This window comes from Heteronotia binoei, chromosome 10 (assembly GCF_032191835.1).
Source record: "Heteronotia binoei isolate CCM8104 ecotype False Entrance Well chromosome 10, APGP_CSIRO_Hbin_v1, whole genome shotgun sequence".
Taxonomy (NCBI): Eukaryota; Metazoa; Chordata; class Lepidosauria; order Squamata; family Gekkonidae; genus Heteronotia; species Heteronotia binoei.
Window position 1 is genome coordinate 55424504 of NC_083232.1, and position 15476 is coordinate 55439979.

Sequence of the window (15476 nt, forward strand, 5' to 3'; positions counted from 1 at the left end):
CAACTGGTAGTAGCTCTCCAGGGTTTCAGATGGAGGTCTTTCACACACATACCACTTGATCCTTTTAGCTAGAGATGAATCTGAAACCTTCTGCATTCCAAACAGCTGCTCTATTACTGAGCCACAGTGGAGAGACCGGGCAAATTCCTCATCCAACAAAGGAAGTGCAGATTAACAATTTAGGCAGGAGTAAGAGTTGTAGGAAGAGAGAAAGGCAAGGTTTCAGGCAGGAAGTAGGGAAGAAAGGAGATAGGGATTGGCAAACATAAGGAAGGCAGCAAAACACAGGAGGCACTATATACTACACTGGACAAAGCCTCAGACTGGAAGGGAGAAGGAGAAGTGGAAACCAGTCAGACACTGAAGAGAATTCAAGGCAATTACTGGGCAAAAGATCCAGTAATGTTGCGCTTTCAAAAGTGATCATCTACATTACATTGTGCCATCACTTCTGTCTTGCTCCAGTGTTTTGACTGTCATTTACATTTAAATTCCTGAATTGGCTCTGACAACGGTTTCAGCTACTGATGATCCATGGGTATTCACCCAGAGTGACACACTGGTGGTGTGTTCCATACAAGTTCATGCATACAAATGAACCCTTGTTTGGACACAAGAATGCTTCCTGGCTTTATTTATTTAAGCTGTCTTTCTCCTAAAAGGGCTTTCTGTTTTGCAGCTCTGGCAAGTAGCCAAGAAAGTTAAAATCTGTAAAATGATGGCTACAACTTGCGTGCGTGTGTGTCAAACTTTAGTTGAAAAGCAGTTTATGAATCCTATAAAAGAAATCAATACTATTAAAAATAACAATTTCTTATTTGAAGCTGGAAGAGTCTGAACTTCATTAACATAACAAAAAGGTAATGGAAGAAATCCCAGTTGTGTTGATGCTGCTTTATAGGCAAGAATACTCATTGCCAGAACAGAGAGCGATAAAACATCACATGCTGTATTCATAAACAGGGCTATAGCCACAGGGGAATCAGTGGGAGATCTTGGTCCCTGGAGAGATAAGCCATGCTTCCTCCCTTTCTCATCTTTCATAAAAAAGAAAATCCTCCTATTATGGAGATGGAAGGAAAAGTGTGCAGCTGGGTTTCCACCAAATTGTGTGTCAGGAAATAAACTCAATCCCGTTCTTGAGTGTTCTGACTTAGGAGCAGGGCTTTTTTTGTAGAAAAAGCCCAGTTGGAGCTCATTTGCATATTAGGCCACACACCCCTGATGCCAAGCCAGCCAGAACTGCATTCCTGCTAAAAAAAAGCCCTGCTTAGGAGCACCCTCCATTGACTATGCTAGACTTACAGACAATTAAATAACTTGGAACAGAGAAAGCTCCACATTTATTCTTTGGTGGTTCTGCAATGATTGCCTGCCTTACAACTCCTCACCACATTTCTGGCTGTGGCTCTCTATGCAACAGGGAGGACGTTTAGTATTTGGAACTTGGCTTTTCAGATTTTTGTGTTAATTCTACATTGTTGATACAGTGTTGATACAAAGCTCAGTTTCATGTTCATGTTTTAAAAAGCCTTGGATGTAACTATGCTTAGGACTGCGCTGTTAATCTTCCAAATACTACGTCTTGTCAGCCAAAGTGTTTCGTTGCTCTTCACAAGTTCAAAACTCTGACACTGGCTCTGTCAGAGAAAAGAGAGGGTCCTGCCAGTTCTAATGCTTGTCTTACTGATAGCAAAGCTGTTGGATGTATACAAGCTGCTGGCTCTGGAATGACATTTACTGTTTTAAGAAACTGTTAGAGCATGGAACAGTCACGTATCACAAGTTCCGTCTTAGACTCACACCACTCCATGGGAGAGCTTTGCATTACAAAAGCCCTGTGCAGCAAGATTACTAGAAATAGTATGTTTATTCCCGAGTCAGTTCCACTGAATTCCATGGGATTTTAAAGGGAAACACAGTTATGATTATCACAAATCTCTGTTAGGGTTGCCAGGTCTGACTCAGGAAATATCTGGGGACTTTGGGGACGGAGACAGGAGACTTTGGGGGGTGGAGCCAGGAGCAAGGTTGTGACAAACACAACTGAATTCCGAAGAGAGTTCCAGCCATCACATTTAAAGAGACTGTGCTCCTTTTAAATGCCTTCTCTTTACTGGAAATAATGGAGGATGGTGCACCTTCTTTTGGGGCTCATAGAATTGGTCCCCTGGTCCAACCTTTTTGAAACTTGGAGGGGTTTTGAGGAGAGGCACCAGATGCTATGCAGAAAATTTGGTGCTTCTACCTAAAAAATCCAACACTCTCAGAGCCCCAAATACCCTTGGATCGATTCTTCATTATATTAGTTTCCATAGGATATTATGGGGTGGCCAGTGGATATTCAAACCCCCCCCCCCATCAGCTTTCTGATAATCCTGAAGCAGGGGGAAGATCTCCAAATCAGGGGATCCCCTGCCTCCACCTGGGGATTGGCAACCCTAATCTCTGTCCATCTATGAAATGCAAAATGGAGGCTCAAACAGCCTCAGAGCCATGCAGGGAATGAACTGATCTTTCAACCTCCAGTCAGTTTTGCTCTTTAAAATGGGTCTTCCTGCTTTGTACTTAGCCCTTTTGTGTTTTTAAAATATTTTTAGAATGTGTATTTTGAATCCCTAGAAAGAGTGTTTAGAACTATGCCTTAGACAGAAAAATATGGGATTCTGTCAAAGGTAATTCTTTCAGCTGAAAAAAATAGACCCCAGAGGGCCAACTGTTTATAATTTATCAATGAAATGCAACTGCTAGTAAAACCGCTGTCTCCCTCCCTGTTGCGCTTTCACTCATCTGCTCTAGTTCCTGTTACGCTAGATTTAAAAGGCATGTTCTTTTCTCTCTGCCCTTCTAACACCTTCAGAGAGATGATGGTCTAAACTTCATAATGTTTCCATACAAGATGACCTTTTTAAATGAAACACCCTGCTGGGAAATGAATAACACTCAGTTTGTGCTTTCCCTTGTTTTCAAGGGTTTACTAGAAGACTAGCTAATGGATGTATTGTTACAGAATCAAACCAGAGAGCTGGAATATAAAGGTTCAGGGCTGGTGTCAGCATATCCTAAGGTTTAGCAGCTGCCAGGTCTTCTGGCTGGGCCCACTGCTGCTTATCCCTCCCCCCAGCTGTGCATCACCCTGACAGGCAGGGATAGGGTTGCCAACTCCAAATTGTGAAATTCTTGGGAGATTTAGGGGTGGTGCCTGGGGAGGGTGAGATCTAGCCATTGGAGGGGCCTCAGTCCACCCTCAAAAGCACCCATTTTCTCCAGGGGAACTGATCTCTGTCCCTACTTGGCCCTTCTTGGAGGCTAGCAAATCTAGCATGGGAGTAAGGTCCCATAGGCAGCTGGGGATATGTGGATGGGGGCCCAGGAAGGGGGTGTGATGTGGGCAGGGGGTTTCTGAGCACTCTTTACCTGGGGGGGGGGAGTCTCCAAATCCTAGAACTGTTCCTGTAATAGTTGGTATTCATAATAAACAACCAAGATCCTATGCAGACGTCTCCCAGCGGAATTGACTCTTAAATTCAAACAGACATGTGGGTAATACAAAGTTATAATTTTGTATGTATTCAATAAATATCCTGGATTATTTTTCATATTTACATTAATGCAAATCTTTGATTTGTGGCAGAAAGTTCTCCTTTTTCTTTCTTGTTGGTTCATCTGCTGCACAGAACAGTAAGCAAATGGAGTCATAGAGTCACATAGGTGAATACTAGATCCAGAGCAGAAATCTAAAGGAGAATGCTGAGCCTGCAGTAATTCTATCATGGTCTCTCATTAGGGATCTTGGGAGTTCAGCATTTCACAAAAGCCTGAGGCCCCACAAAATGTCATTCAATATGTGCAAGCAACAGTCACACTATACTTTGACTAGCTATTTATTAATGTGTAATATAAACAATTAACACCCAGAGCAAAGGAATGAAAAATGGTACCTTTGCAGCCAAGCAATTTCCTGCAGAAGGAAATATAGCTCACATTTTGCCCGTGCTCTTCCATGCACCTGCACAAAAAAAGGAAAATGAAATACTGCACAAGAACAAATTCTGCTGGAAGAACTGTTGTTCTTCCAGATCCCACTAGAGGCAACATCCCACTTACTGCTTGTCCATTGCAGCCAGTATTTCTAGCTGTGTATATATCACCAAATGAGTAGCCTAACCACTGATCCAATATAAGCCAGAGGTGAGCTATTGGTGACACTCCCACTTCTTGTTTCTCTCTCATGCTGCATAAGTGGTGTTGCAAATAACCCTCCCAGCACAAAAAAGAGGATGTTCCAGAGGCCAGTGCATAATTGCCAAGAGGGACAGCTGTTGGAACAGAATTGGCTCTGGTTCCTAAGCAACTGAAGTGGGCAGAGACTGGCTTGCTTCCAAGCTGAAGAAAGTTGGCCAGTGGCCATTGCTAATATAAGAATTACATAATCAGCCTTAATTGTTCCTGTTTAATTTTTTTTTATCCATTATACTTAAAACAGACAGGAGTTACCTAAAACTGACAAGCTTGAGCCCTGTTCAAATGTTGTAGTGACTTCATTTACAACCGGCATGTAGATTTTTACACCTGTTTCTTTGAAACTAGTGGCCCCGTGGTGCAGAGTGGTAAAGCAGCAGTACTGCAGTCCTGTGATCTGAACTCTCTGCTCACGATCTGAGTTTGATTCTGGTGGAAGCTGGATTCAGGTAGCCGGCCCAAGGTTGACTCAGCCTTCCATCCTTCCGAGGTTGGTAAAATGAGTACCCAGCTTGCTGGGGAGAAAGTGTAAAAGACTGGGGAAGGCAATGGCAAACCACCCCGTAAAAAGTCTGCCGTGAAAACATGAAAGCAACGTCACCCCAGAGTCACAAACGACTGGTGGTTACACAGGGGACCTTTCCTTTCTTTGAAACAAAGAGCCCCGTGGTGTAGAGTGTTAAAGCTGCAGTACTGCAGTCCAAAGCTCTGCTCACGACCTGTTCGATTCCCAGCAGAAGCTGGGTTTTCAGGTAGCCGGCTCGAGGTTGACTCAGCCTTCCATCCTTCCAACGTTGGTAAAATGAGTAGCCAGCTTGCTGGAGGGGGAAGTGTAGATGACTGGGGAAGGCAATGGCAAACCACCCCGTAAAAAGTCTGCTGTGAAAACGTTGTGAAAGCAACATCACTCCAGAGTTGGAAATGACTGGTGCTTGCACAGGGGACCTTTCCTTCTTTGAAAGATCCAGCACATGTTGATTTTACTAATGAAATCAGGGATCAGTACCTGGATAAATGCGGGGTTTCAACCACCCATTCAGCTGTGTATGCATGGGGTTGGGATTGGGAATAACTGATATAGTTAATCCAGTATCCTGTCTCAATTTAGCAGAGTGCATTTAGGCTGCACACGGTGGGAGCTCTTTGTTCTCTTTATGCTGGCAGCGTTACAAAGTTTCTCAGAGCCACTTGTCAGTTTCAAGACTAATAACAGTTCTTTTATTTAGGAACTACATTCTAGATAATAAAGCTTAGAGATAGAGTCCATATAACTACCTAGGACTGGAGCAGATACTGAGGCGTCCTGACTCCATTGTGCCAAAGGAGATAGCAATGTGCTCCTTCTTTGTGTGTGTGTGTGTGTGTGTGTGTATGAGAGAGAGAGTGATGGAGGGAGGGAGGAAATTTACCTGTGTTATCAATCTACAAATCAAAGTGATAGAAGTAGAAGGGTAAACAGGAAAGAAGCCCAGTTTGCCTATCTCTTTTAACACACACTCCAGAGTCTGAGGTTAAGAAACAGTGCCAAGTCCCTCTCTTCCAATACATTGAACATAATATGAGAATTACTCAATGTATATATAAAGAACAATCACGTGTGCACTGTACATGAATTGACTGTTCATTGTAACTTGGGAACTCTGTTATTGGTAGCCACAGTGATTGTTAAGCTTTGGAGGGCTCTTATTGGTGTTTCCAAGGCTGGCGAATGCCCCCCCCCCATTGCCTTGGAATTTTGTAAACAGCGTGAGTGGAGACTGTCTAGAAAAGTATCTATTCACGAACCAGCATGAACCACCAGGAAAAACAGAATGAAAATTATGAAATGTTTGTACTGGTTGCCCTGCTGTGAACTTCACTTCATGAACCACAAATTGCCCAAAACTCATGATGAGCTTTGTTTTGTGAGCTGATTCGTGCCCATCTCTAGTTCCGGTTATTACCTACAAAGCCTCTAATGATCACATACTGGCAGGATCATCTCTCCTGTTCTGCCATGACAGCTTCCCTTATCTGACCAAAGCCTTCTAAGGGTGCCACCCTGCAAATGGGCAAGATTGGTGGATGTGGTATCTCCCACCATGTAGAAAAGCCTGCCTGACGTCAGGCTCCCATGCATATCATTCAACAGCATGTGAAAAACTGTAATGTTCAGAAGGTGTTTTTGAAGAGAGATTAGAACTGTAGTAGAATGAACAGCTCAGGAGGGCACCCTTATAGCGGAATCATCCACTGCAATGATTATTGTATCACCTGCGTTTATGGCATTGTCTATATCTTGTAATCCTCTTTCTGTACTATTTGTAGTATATATGCCTTAGTTTGTTGTTCACATTGCTCTCTAATTCTATAATCGTAGTCATACTGCATTGCTCGTTGGTTGTTTTATGCTGTCTGATTGCACTGCTTATATACTGCAAATCTGCCTTGAGTTTCAGGAAGAAAGTGAATGAACAAATAATTGAATGTTTGAGTTATCTTCTGTTTTCTTCTCTATAGGCAAAGGAAACAGCAAGCACTTGATCCTGCTTGTGCTCACCTAATGAAGCACAAGCATAAATTGTACAAATGGCGAGTGCTCACATGCAGACTGAGTATTCCTGTTGCGATTCAGGGTCCTGCCTTCCCCAAAAGAATTTTCCTTTGTAAGCTAGCAGGGTAAGAGACTGATGTGAATATTTATGTGTATTTTAAATTATTGCAGTACTTTTTTTCCTTTTGGTGTTACAACCTAGCCCTGTTCCCTCACTGAAATGCAGGATTTTCCGTTTTTCCTTCCTTTCTGACCGAGCAGCCTCTTTATCAATTTTCTTCTTTCTTGACGATCTATGGCTGTCGCACCCTGTCACGTTATTGTGTTTTTATAGTTCAGTTCTATGCAGAATTATTCAAATTTAAACACATCAAAACCCACACCCTTGGACTGGATAAGATCTAAATAGGATTGCACTGTTGCAGAAATACATCATGGATGTATAATGTGTCAGGAAGCCAGTCACAATTCCGAAACTTGTGTGTAGGTAGTGAAATGGGCAGTTGAAGGTCTACATGTGTTCTTCATCCTTATTTGCACTAAGTACTTTCCTTGTGGGGAAAAAAATAACAAATGCTGAAGCATCCCTTGACACAGCGCTCCTTCTTCCACCCTTTTCCAGTACTTTGGCTCCCTCTTGTGGTCCTATTGAACAATCAATGATCTAATCAAATTCCTGGCATCATTAAAAGCAATATTTCCAATTAACCATCTTCAGAAAGCAAGTCTTTCTTGGAACAGCTAATTTAAAAAAACCCCATCATGTTGTTTGCTTAAAATTATATTGATTCTTTGGATATATGTTGATGTCATGCAAGTCATTTTATGTATTTTGATTTTTTTACAAAATTTTTCCTCCAACTCAAAACTTTTGGCAAATGATTATTTGAATGTATGACTTGACAGGATGCTTGCTGGTTGCTGCTCCTACAATAACATTTCTGTGTAATTTGAAAGGATTATCTGGCAAACCATATCTGGAAGTGAATCTTAGCTTACTTACAGCTGCAAACTGCTGCTTACTTACAGCAACATTGCAATTAACTGGAAAAAGACAAAGCTATCTTTAATTATGGATTAAGTCTTTGCTTGAAGCCCTCAGAGAGGGAATGCCTCTCCTCAGGTAACTGATTCCACTATTGAACAGCTCCTGCTATTAAAAAGTTTTCCCCAACATTTAACTGTAATCTAGCCTCTTGTTACCAAAACCCAATAAACCTAGCTTTCCTCTTTGAAACTGCAAAGAATAAGTCTTTGCCCTCATTTTCTAAACATATCCAGTTTCAGCCTCTTCACAGAAAGTAACAAAATTGATTCCTGCATATATTTTCACAAGTCAGAACTAATTTTTAGTGTTCAAGTTGTCACTGGACCCCTTTCAGAATAACATGGCTACCCATCTGGACTGAATGTCTTTTTTGCCCTCCTCTAAACCCATTCCAGTCTGTGTACATCCCTGTCAATCTGCAGTGTGCAAATGTTCCAGATGAGGACTAACACGGAAGAGTGAAACTGTTAACTTGTATAGTATACTTCAATTAAAGCATATTAACATCATATTACACTTTCTTTGGAACTGCATCATGTTGCTGACTCATCTTCAGCTTTTGTTTGTAGTCCTGAGATTCTTTTTATGCGTACTACTGCCAATTCAGTTCTCCCCCATCCTATGCTTGTGCTTATGATTCTTTTTGCTTAAATGCAGAACTTTTGTGTTTCTGGTGAATTTTGTGAAGCTGGAAAACTGGGCTGAGATGATCAATACAATTTTGAATTTACCAGCTTTCAATGTCTGCTTGCTTTCATCTCCACACCTTTGCTCCTCAGATCCCTCTTCTGCTCCTTCTTTAACTCCCTTTGCTCTCCCCCATGATATGCCCCTCCCTTCATTCTATAAGGCATCATAAATGGTTACAGAATTATGAAAGACTGGCTAGTAGATTCCCTGAGCCTTTTTGAAGAACTGGACAGCACTTGCCTATTTGTAGTCTTGTGGAACCTCACCTATCCTTCAGAATTTGAGATGCCAGACTGAGGTACTGGCAGCACATCAGCTGGCTCCTTTAGGACACAATTCATTACTTGAATTCATTTAGGGTAGCCAGGTATCTTTTAACTCAGTATCTAAAGCTGCAATCCTGTTCCCTTATCATTTACGCACCTTTTGCTAGGCTCTATACAGTTCTTCATTTGGAGGTGGAGACAAAGTAGAAATTGAACATTTTACATATCCTCATTGAGCCTGCCGTTCCTTCCTTTTCCTTTGAATGTACCTGCAAAAAGTCATTCCTTGCCAACCTTAGCTCACTTGGAGCTGTAGCCTTCCCAGTCCCTGAAAGCCCAGGCTACTCATGTGTAGAAATCCCTAATGCCCTGGTCTTCCCTCCCATTCCTTATGTCGTTTTTGATGTTCAGTTCATCACCTAGCTTTTCATGCAGCCACACACATTTAGCTGTCTCCCATTGTTCTCACTGGCATTGTTTGCAATTATGTTCACTGACTTCTTTTCCAGGATGTTCCACCCATCTTGGACTTCTCTGATCTAATCATGGACTCCTTTCTAACATTCCTCTAAATTTATTCAGATCCTCACCAAATTAGGAAGTCTGGCATAGTGGTTAAGTGTGTAGACTCTTATCTAGGAGAACCAGGTTTGATTCCCCACTCCTCCACTTGCTGCTGCTGAAATGGCCTTGGGTCAGCCATAGCCCTTGCAGTTGTTTTGCTTGAAAGGGCAGCTGCTTTGAGAGCTCTCTCAGCTCCAGCAACCTCACAGCGTGTCTGTTGTGGGGGAAGAACATAAAGGAGATTGTAAGCCACTCTGAGACTCTGATTCAGAGAGAAGGGCAGGGTATAAATCTGTGGTCTTCTATTATGCAAGGCAAAACTATTTTCTCTGAATGTCTTGAGTTTACTGGTTATCTTTTTCCAGAGTGCTTTCAGAGACAATGAGAGCTTAATTGGGCTTCTTTCTATTCCACATTATTTGTTGTTGTTTTCCAAACAAGAATGGTTATTTCTTATAAACCTTCTGATTCCTGCAGGAATCCTCAAAAAGATACCATCATTATTGGGATCTGTACAACTGAACTGATGAACTAACCAGGTAAAAGATGACTGCTAAGCAACTAAAAATCCTTTATCAGTTTATATCACCTCAAAATATCAGTCCACTGGTACCTTATAATTGCTCCAACAAAACTTTCTTTCAATTGCTATTTAACCAGTCTTTCCCCAGTACTATACTACAGATGAATAATTCCAAACATTCAATATCCTTTTCAATTTGGGGGAAAAAATTTAATGCTCACAATTATTTTTAGATTAGAAGCAATGTTACATGGAAAACTCATTCATTCTAATAGTACAATTTATACCTGTAGCGTATTTGAGAATTTAGGCTTTCCAGTTAACAACTCAACCTATCACTGCGCAAACAAATATTAAAAATAAGCTATGGCTATAACCAGGCACAATGGAGTCTTTATGTCTTTCTTAATGCATGGTTTTTGAAATGAGCAGAAATACATTTGACAAGCTACATATACAGTTCTTAAGCTACTCAGTCAAATTACCAGCTTCAATTAAACCCATTATTATATGCAATGGATTTTGTTCGCCCTTGTTTCATATTTTATATATTATCTTCCTCCCACTCCTATCTAATAGATACATATATAATTTAGGTATCAAGAGGTAGTAACACTTAAACCAATTTGTAATCCTAATAAGCCATTTAAATGTTCAGGAACTAGTTAAAACTTTTAAATCACAGGATACTTGGTGATGGAGTATTTGGTTCTAGTAGGTGTTTGTTCATTGCCCTGTTTCAGGTGCCTTCTTGAATACAGAACATTTTATGACAGCTTTAAACCACTTGTGTGTGTACGCTCAACTACAATGAAATCTAACAAGCTCATACATGTAAGTAATGTGGCTTTTCATGTGCAACTACTTAATAGCTGAAACAAGGTATACAAAACCAGGCAAATCTCATCTTCCTGAAGCTTTTGCTTCAGATGCACCTGAACGCATTGATAAAAAACAGAAAAGAACATTGAGGGTTTCTTTTTAATTTCATGATACATTTCAGACAGCCATCCTGACTGTACTCATTCAAGCCCAATTACACATTTCTATACATTATGACACAAGTACATATGTTTGAATAAATCATCCACGATCAAAGCTCTCTCTCTGGCTGACGAGAAAGATTTAGCAGATACCATGTATGTAAAAATAGAAAGTTTAAAAACCAATCTCATCACAGAGAGTCATTTCCATTTTTTTAGTGAAATAAATAAGGCAGCAGATAACCATTACTCTACTTAGCAGTGGCTTCCTTAAGGTATGCTATTAGATCTGCCCTTTCCCCCTTCTTCTTAATGCCAGCAAAGATCATCTTAGTCCCTGGAATATACTTCTTTGGGTTTTCCAAGTACTCCATCAGCGTATCTTCCCCCCAGATTATTCCTAGAAAACAATGATCGTAATAACATCATAAAAATGAACAAAGTCAAACAGCAGTTTCGGATAAATCAAGCAAAGAATGCCAGCTCTAGAAAATGGTTAAACTGCAGCTTATTAAACCAAAAACCCTATGTAATTTTTACAGTTCAGGGACTGGGGTTATAGTTACTGGAGCTGACCAAGGGCACTTTAATTTTTAAAATGTCTTACTCAAACCTTGTAGATAGATCCAAGTGGGCAGCCATGTTGGTCTGAAGCAGTAGAAGAAAGTAGGTGTCAAGCTGAACCTTTAAGACCAAGTTTTATTCACAATATAAGCTTTCATATGCATGCATACTTCTTCAGGCAGTCTGTACCCTATCCCCTTATTTGAAGTAGTATGGATGAATACGAAAGCTTACATTCTGAATAAAACTTCATCGGTCTAAAAGATGCCACTTGACTCCTACTTTGTTCTATTACTCAATCCTTGTATCTTTATCCTGAACTGATGCAGTAATACAGCAATTTCAGAATTTTAGTTGCACATACAAGTTTAATAAATGCTACAAGTATCAGCCATGAAACAAAAATATTTTGTGGTGTTTTTATGCATAATATACTGTACCACATATTCAACAACAATCACAAATACTCATCAGCTTGTTCCATACATTCCAAAAGAAATTAATTCTTCCTCTAACACATCCAATTCTCATTTTTAAAAATCCTAGTTTTCAAAATGACAGCAAAAGTCTTGATGTTTGCCAAGTGTGTGCAATCACCGTGTCAACACCAAGATATTTCACTAGCTAGCATGGAAGGGCAAGGAATACATGAAAAAAAACAAATTTACTTTGGGTTGCAACAAGACCAAATGGCAGCTGTGAAATACCACAAAGAAGAGAAAGCTGTAAGGAGGCTGTACCAGAGAAGCAGAGAGTTAGATGGCGGTTAAATATGGGAAGAACGGCATATGAAGGATTAAAACTGTGGCAAATCACAATTTATTGAATGAGGAAGACCTAGGATGGTGCAGGAACCAGTGCTGTGTGGTAGTATGGGGGCCTGGAAAATCCAATCCTCTTTTCCATTAAGCTTGTTGGAATGACCTTGGACCAGTCACTTCCCTTCTCAGCCTAACCTTACAAGATTATTGTACAACATGCTTCTCTCCATTTTATCATCAGAATGCCCTGAATGCTTTGAAGAACACGTGTCATAAAAGAGTACTAAACAAATAAACTCACACATGCATGCCCTGACCACTGGAAAAGGCATTCCATTGTGCTGGAGCTATTCCGTTGCTTATGAGAAGTTATCTGCTCTCATGTTCTTTTCCCCACTAACAGGTTCTTAGATGCTTCATAACATACTGATGTGCCTGATTCTGAAAGGATGATGCAACAGTTCCATTTTACCTTTGCTTTTGTTGGCTTCTGTGTAGGAAAAGCCTTCAGATTGACCAGTCTTTCGGCCGATTAACCCATGCAGATTCGGCCCAGTCTTGTGCTTGCCTCCTTTTTCAACTGTATGACATTGTGCACATTTCTGAACAAAGATCTTCTTGCCCTTTTCAGCGTCTCCCATTGTCAGTACTGATGGGGGGAAAAAAGATATCAGAGACATACAAGATTTCCAAGGGTGGTGGAATTCATCTGAGGCCTACCTTAACTGGGGCAGGAATGCAAAACTGTGTACACTTATCTGAAAAACTTTACAACACATACAGAAAAAGACTATAGTAAGTTTTAATATGAAGTCCCTGAAATCAAGTATTTGTTTTTCAGTTTTACATGTTTCACTGATTATAGGCAAAGTGCACTCTAGAACAAAATGTACAAACATTTTATTTGAACCAAGAAAGATATGTGCTGAAGTCTCAGTAACTCTAAATGCACCTGCCCACACAAGACAAGGTATTAATTTCTGCCCAGCTCAAAATACCATAATTGTCTCCATACGCAAGAGGGTGCAATTGAGTACAGATCAAGAGGTGAATTACATACTGCTAAAGCAATAGTTGTGGGTTTTCCATCCATCCTGCAACACAGCTAATAGGACCCTTAGAAAGCTCTGTAAGCCAATCTGTTGTGTATTTATTTGAAATAAAGCTCCAGTGACCTCAATGGGACTTGCTTTAAAATAAACACGCAAAAGATTGGGTTTTGAAGCAAGAGTCCCACCATCAGAATTCAGACACAGGAGTCCCTTTAATCTGCCAACCCCTAAAGGTGAATATAAGATATACACAGTTGAGCTCACAGACACCACTGCGAAAGCTCCACTTCGTCCTGTTAATAAAAATGTCACTCAGAAACCGATGAACAGCTGCTTCAGCGCAATGCCTCAATCCTCATTTTTAAACTTTAACTTTAAACTTCTGACATAGTCCTATTTGACATTTAAAAGGGAGAAATTTCCAGAGGACTTTGCAAGGACGAATCCCCGGTGCATCTTCTTCCGGCTGGCCGGCCGCATTCCCCAGACACGTGGGCGGGCTGCCCTCAGCCCCACAGCGGCCTTCGCCGCTCCCCCTTCCAGGCGGGAGAAGAGCCCACCCAGAGCGGAGCAAAGGGGCGCCCGTTTTCCTGCGGGTCAGCGAGGCAAGGTCGAAAGGAAGCCGCCGGGCTAAGCAGCAGCAGCCGCCACGGCCTCCGCGCCAACCTATATCCGGAGGGCGGATGCCCGAAACCGGGAGAAGCCGCAACCCCGCAGATGAGGCAACGCCGCCTGGCCCTTGGCGGCAGAGGCTGGAAGTGGGATCTGCCCAAGACCACGCGGGAACCGCCAGGCCGCTGCTCTCCGGCCCCCCAGCAGGATCTCCTGCCTGACCTTGGTCCTTCGCTCTCCTGGCTTGTCCACCGGCCCTCCCCACCACAGACAGCGCCTGCCTCGCAGGGGGAAGCCGCGCCTCCCAGCCCGCTGCTGGCCTCCCGCCCCATCCCACACGAGGCCCACCGAAGGATCTCCCTGTACCCGCCGTTCCTGCCGCGCTAAATGAGAGGGAAGGGAAGGGACGAGCGCTCACGCTGGTCAGCCGCTGCCCAACTTCTCGTGTGACTGAAGCCCTCAAGGGCACCCCGTACGCCGGAATAAGAAGCCGGTGTCTCTACAACCAAACTCCTCCTCCTGCAGTTGACAGCCTCTTTCGTCCTTAGCCAATCGGATGCCAATGTGAGGAATTGCTATTGGTCAAGCCACATGTCAGTCATTGACGTTTAACAGCTAGGGTAGGCTGAATCCCTGGGGAAACTCGGGTCGCCGACTTCGCCGTGGCGGAATGACGAAGCACGCAGGAAGAGGGAGGAGACAGCGCTGACGTGAGCTGCAAGGTCAAGAGCGCACGAGAAAGTGGGTGGATTTCCCCCCCCGGGTCTCATGATTGTACGTCCTTTCCGGCAGAAAGTGACGCAAGAGGGGATTCCGCCTAGGCTATGAGGGTGCTGGAGTTCTTGTTCCTGCAAAATCTATATTCCGGTCCTGAATATAAACTAGTTAGACCTCTAGTAGGCTAGTAGGAGAGTTGTAAGTGCCAGGTAAAGAAAAAGAGCGTCTCTGTTGGCTTTTTAAAACTGCAGCGGATCCTCACTAGACCACAAAGGGTTGCCAGCTCTGAGTCGGGAAATACCTTGGGAGTCTGGGGAGGGGAGAGATAGCGGGACAGTTCTCTGTCCTGTGGAGACAAGCTGTAATTCCGGAAGATCTTCAGCCGGCAACTGGAAATTAGACTTAATCGTATACGAGGCTGTATAGATTATGTAGAACAGAGTCAAAGGGCAGTGAAATATGGAAACTACAATAAGATAGCCTTATGTAAATTTAAAATATTCAGACTAAATTATTTTGGAATTATAATGTAGAAGATCAGGGCAGAATCCTGAAATGGATCGCTGAGTGCAAGGCCTTTTCCCCCCAGGCTTGGGTGGGGGTGGGATCACAGCTCAAAGATTGAGAGTAGTTTTTTCCTCCACATAATGCTGCTATTAGTATGTGCCTTTAGGAATCTACCAAACTCTTCTAGTCATTGATGTGTTGGGAAATCTTGTGGAAGCAGCAGGAGAGCATGTAGAATTTCTTGATCTGGAAGTGAGTGGACGTCACTTGTGTACACACACCTCTGTGCACATCTCAGAGGCCCCAGTCTTTGTAGCCTCATTCAGCCCCCCAAATCAGAGCTGCAAGGGCTGTTTCAGTAGTCGCATTTTTTTTTAGTCAAGAATAAATTGTAAAACTAGGACACTAAAATAC

At 42.3% G+C, this 15476-nt stretch overlaps 1 protein-coding gene across 1 annotated transcript; it reads right to left on the bottom strand.

The window, feature by feature from the left end:
• Positions 1-10829: 10829 nt before the first annotated feature.
• LOC132578547 (cytochrome c) lies at positions 10830-13134 on the bottom strand. The gene is made up of 2 exons (XM_060248668.1): positions 12647-13134; positions 10830-11249 (listed from the first exon to the last, which is right to left on the bottom strand). The coding sequence occupies exons 1-2, from the start codon at positions 12852-12854 to the stop codon at positions 11101-11103; spliced, it is 357 nt and encodes a 118-aa protein (XP_060104651.1). The 5' UTR covers positions 12855-13134; the 3' UTR covers positions 10830-11100.
• Positions 13135-15476: the final 2342 nt, after the last annotated feature.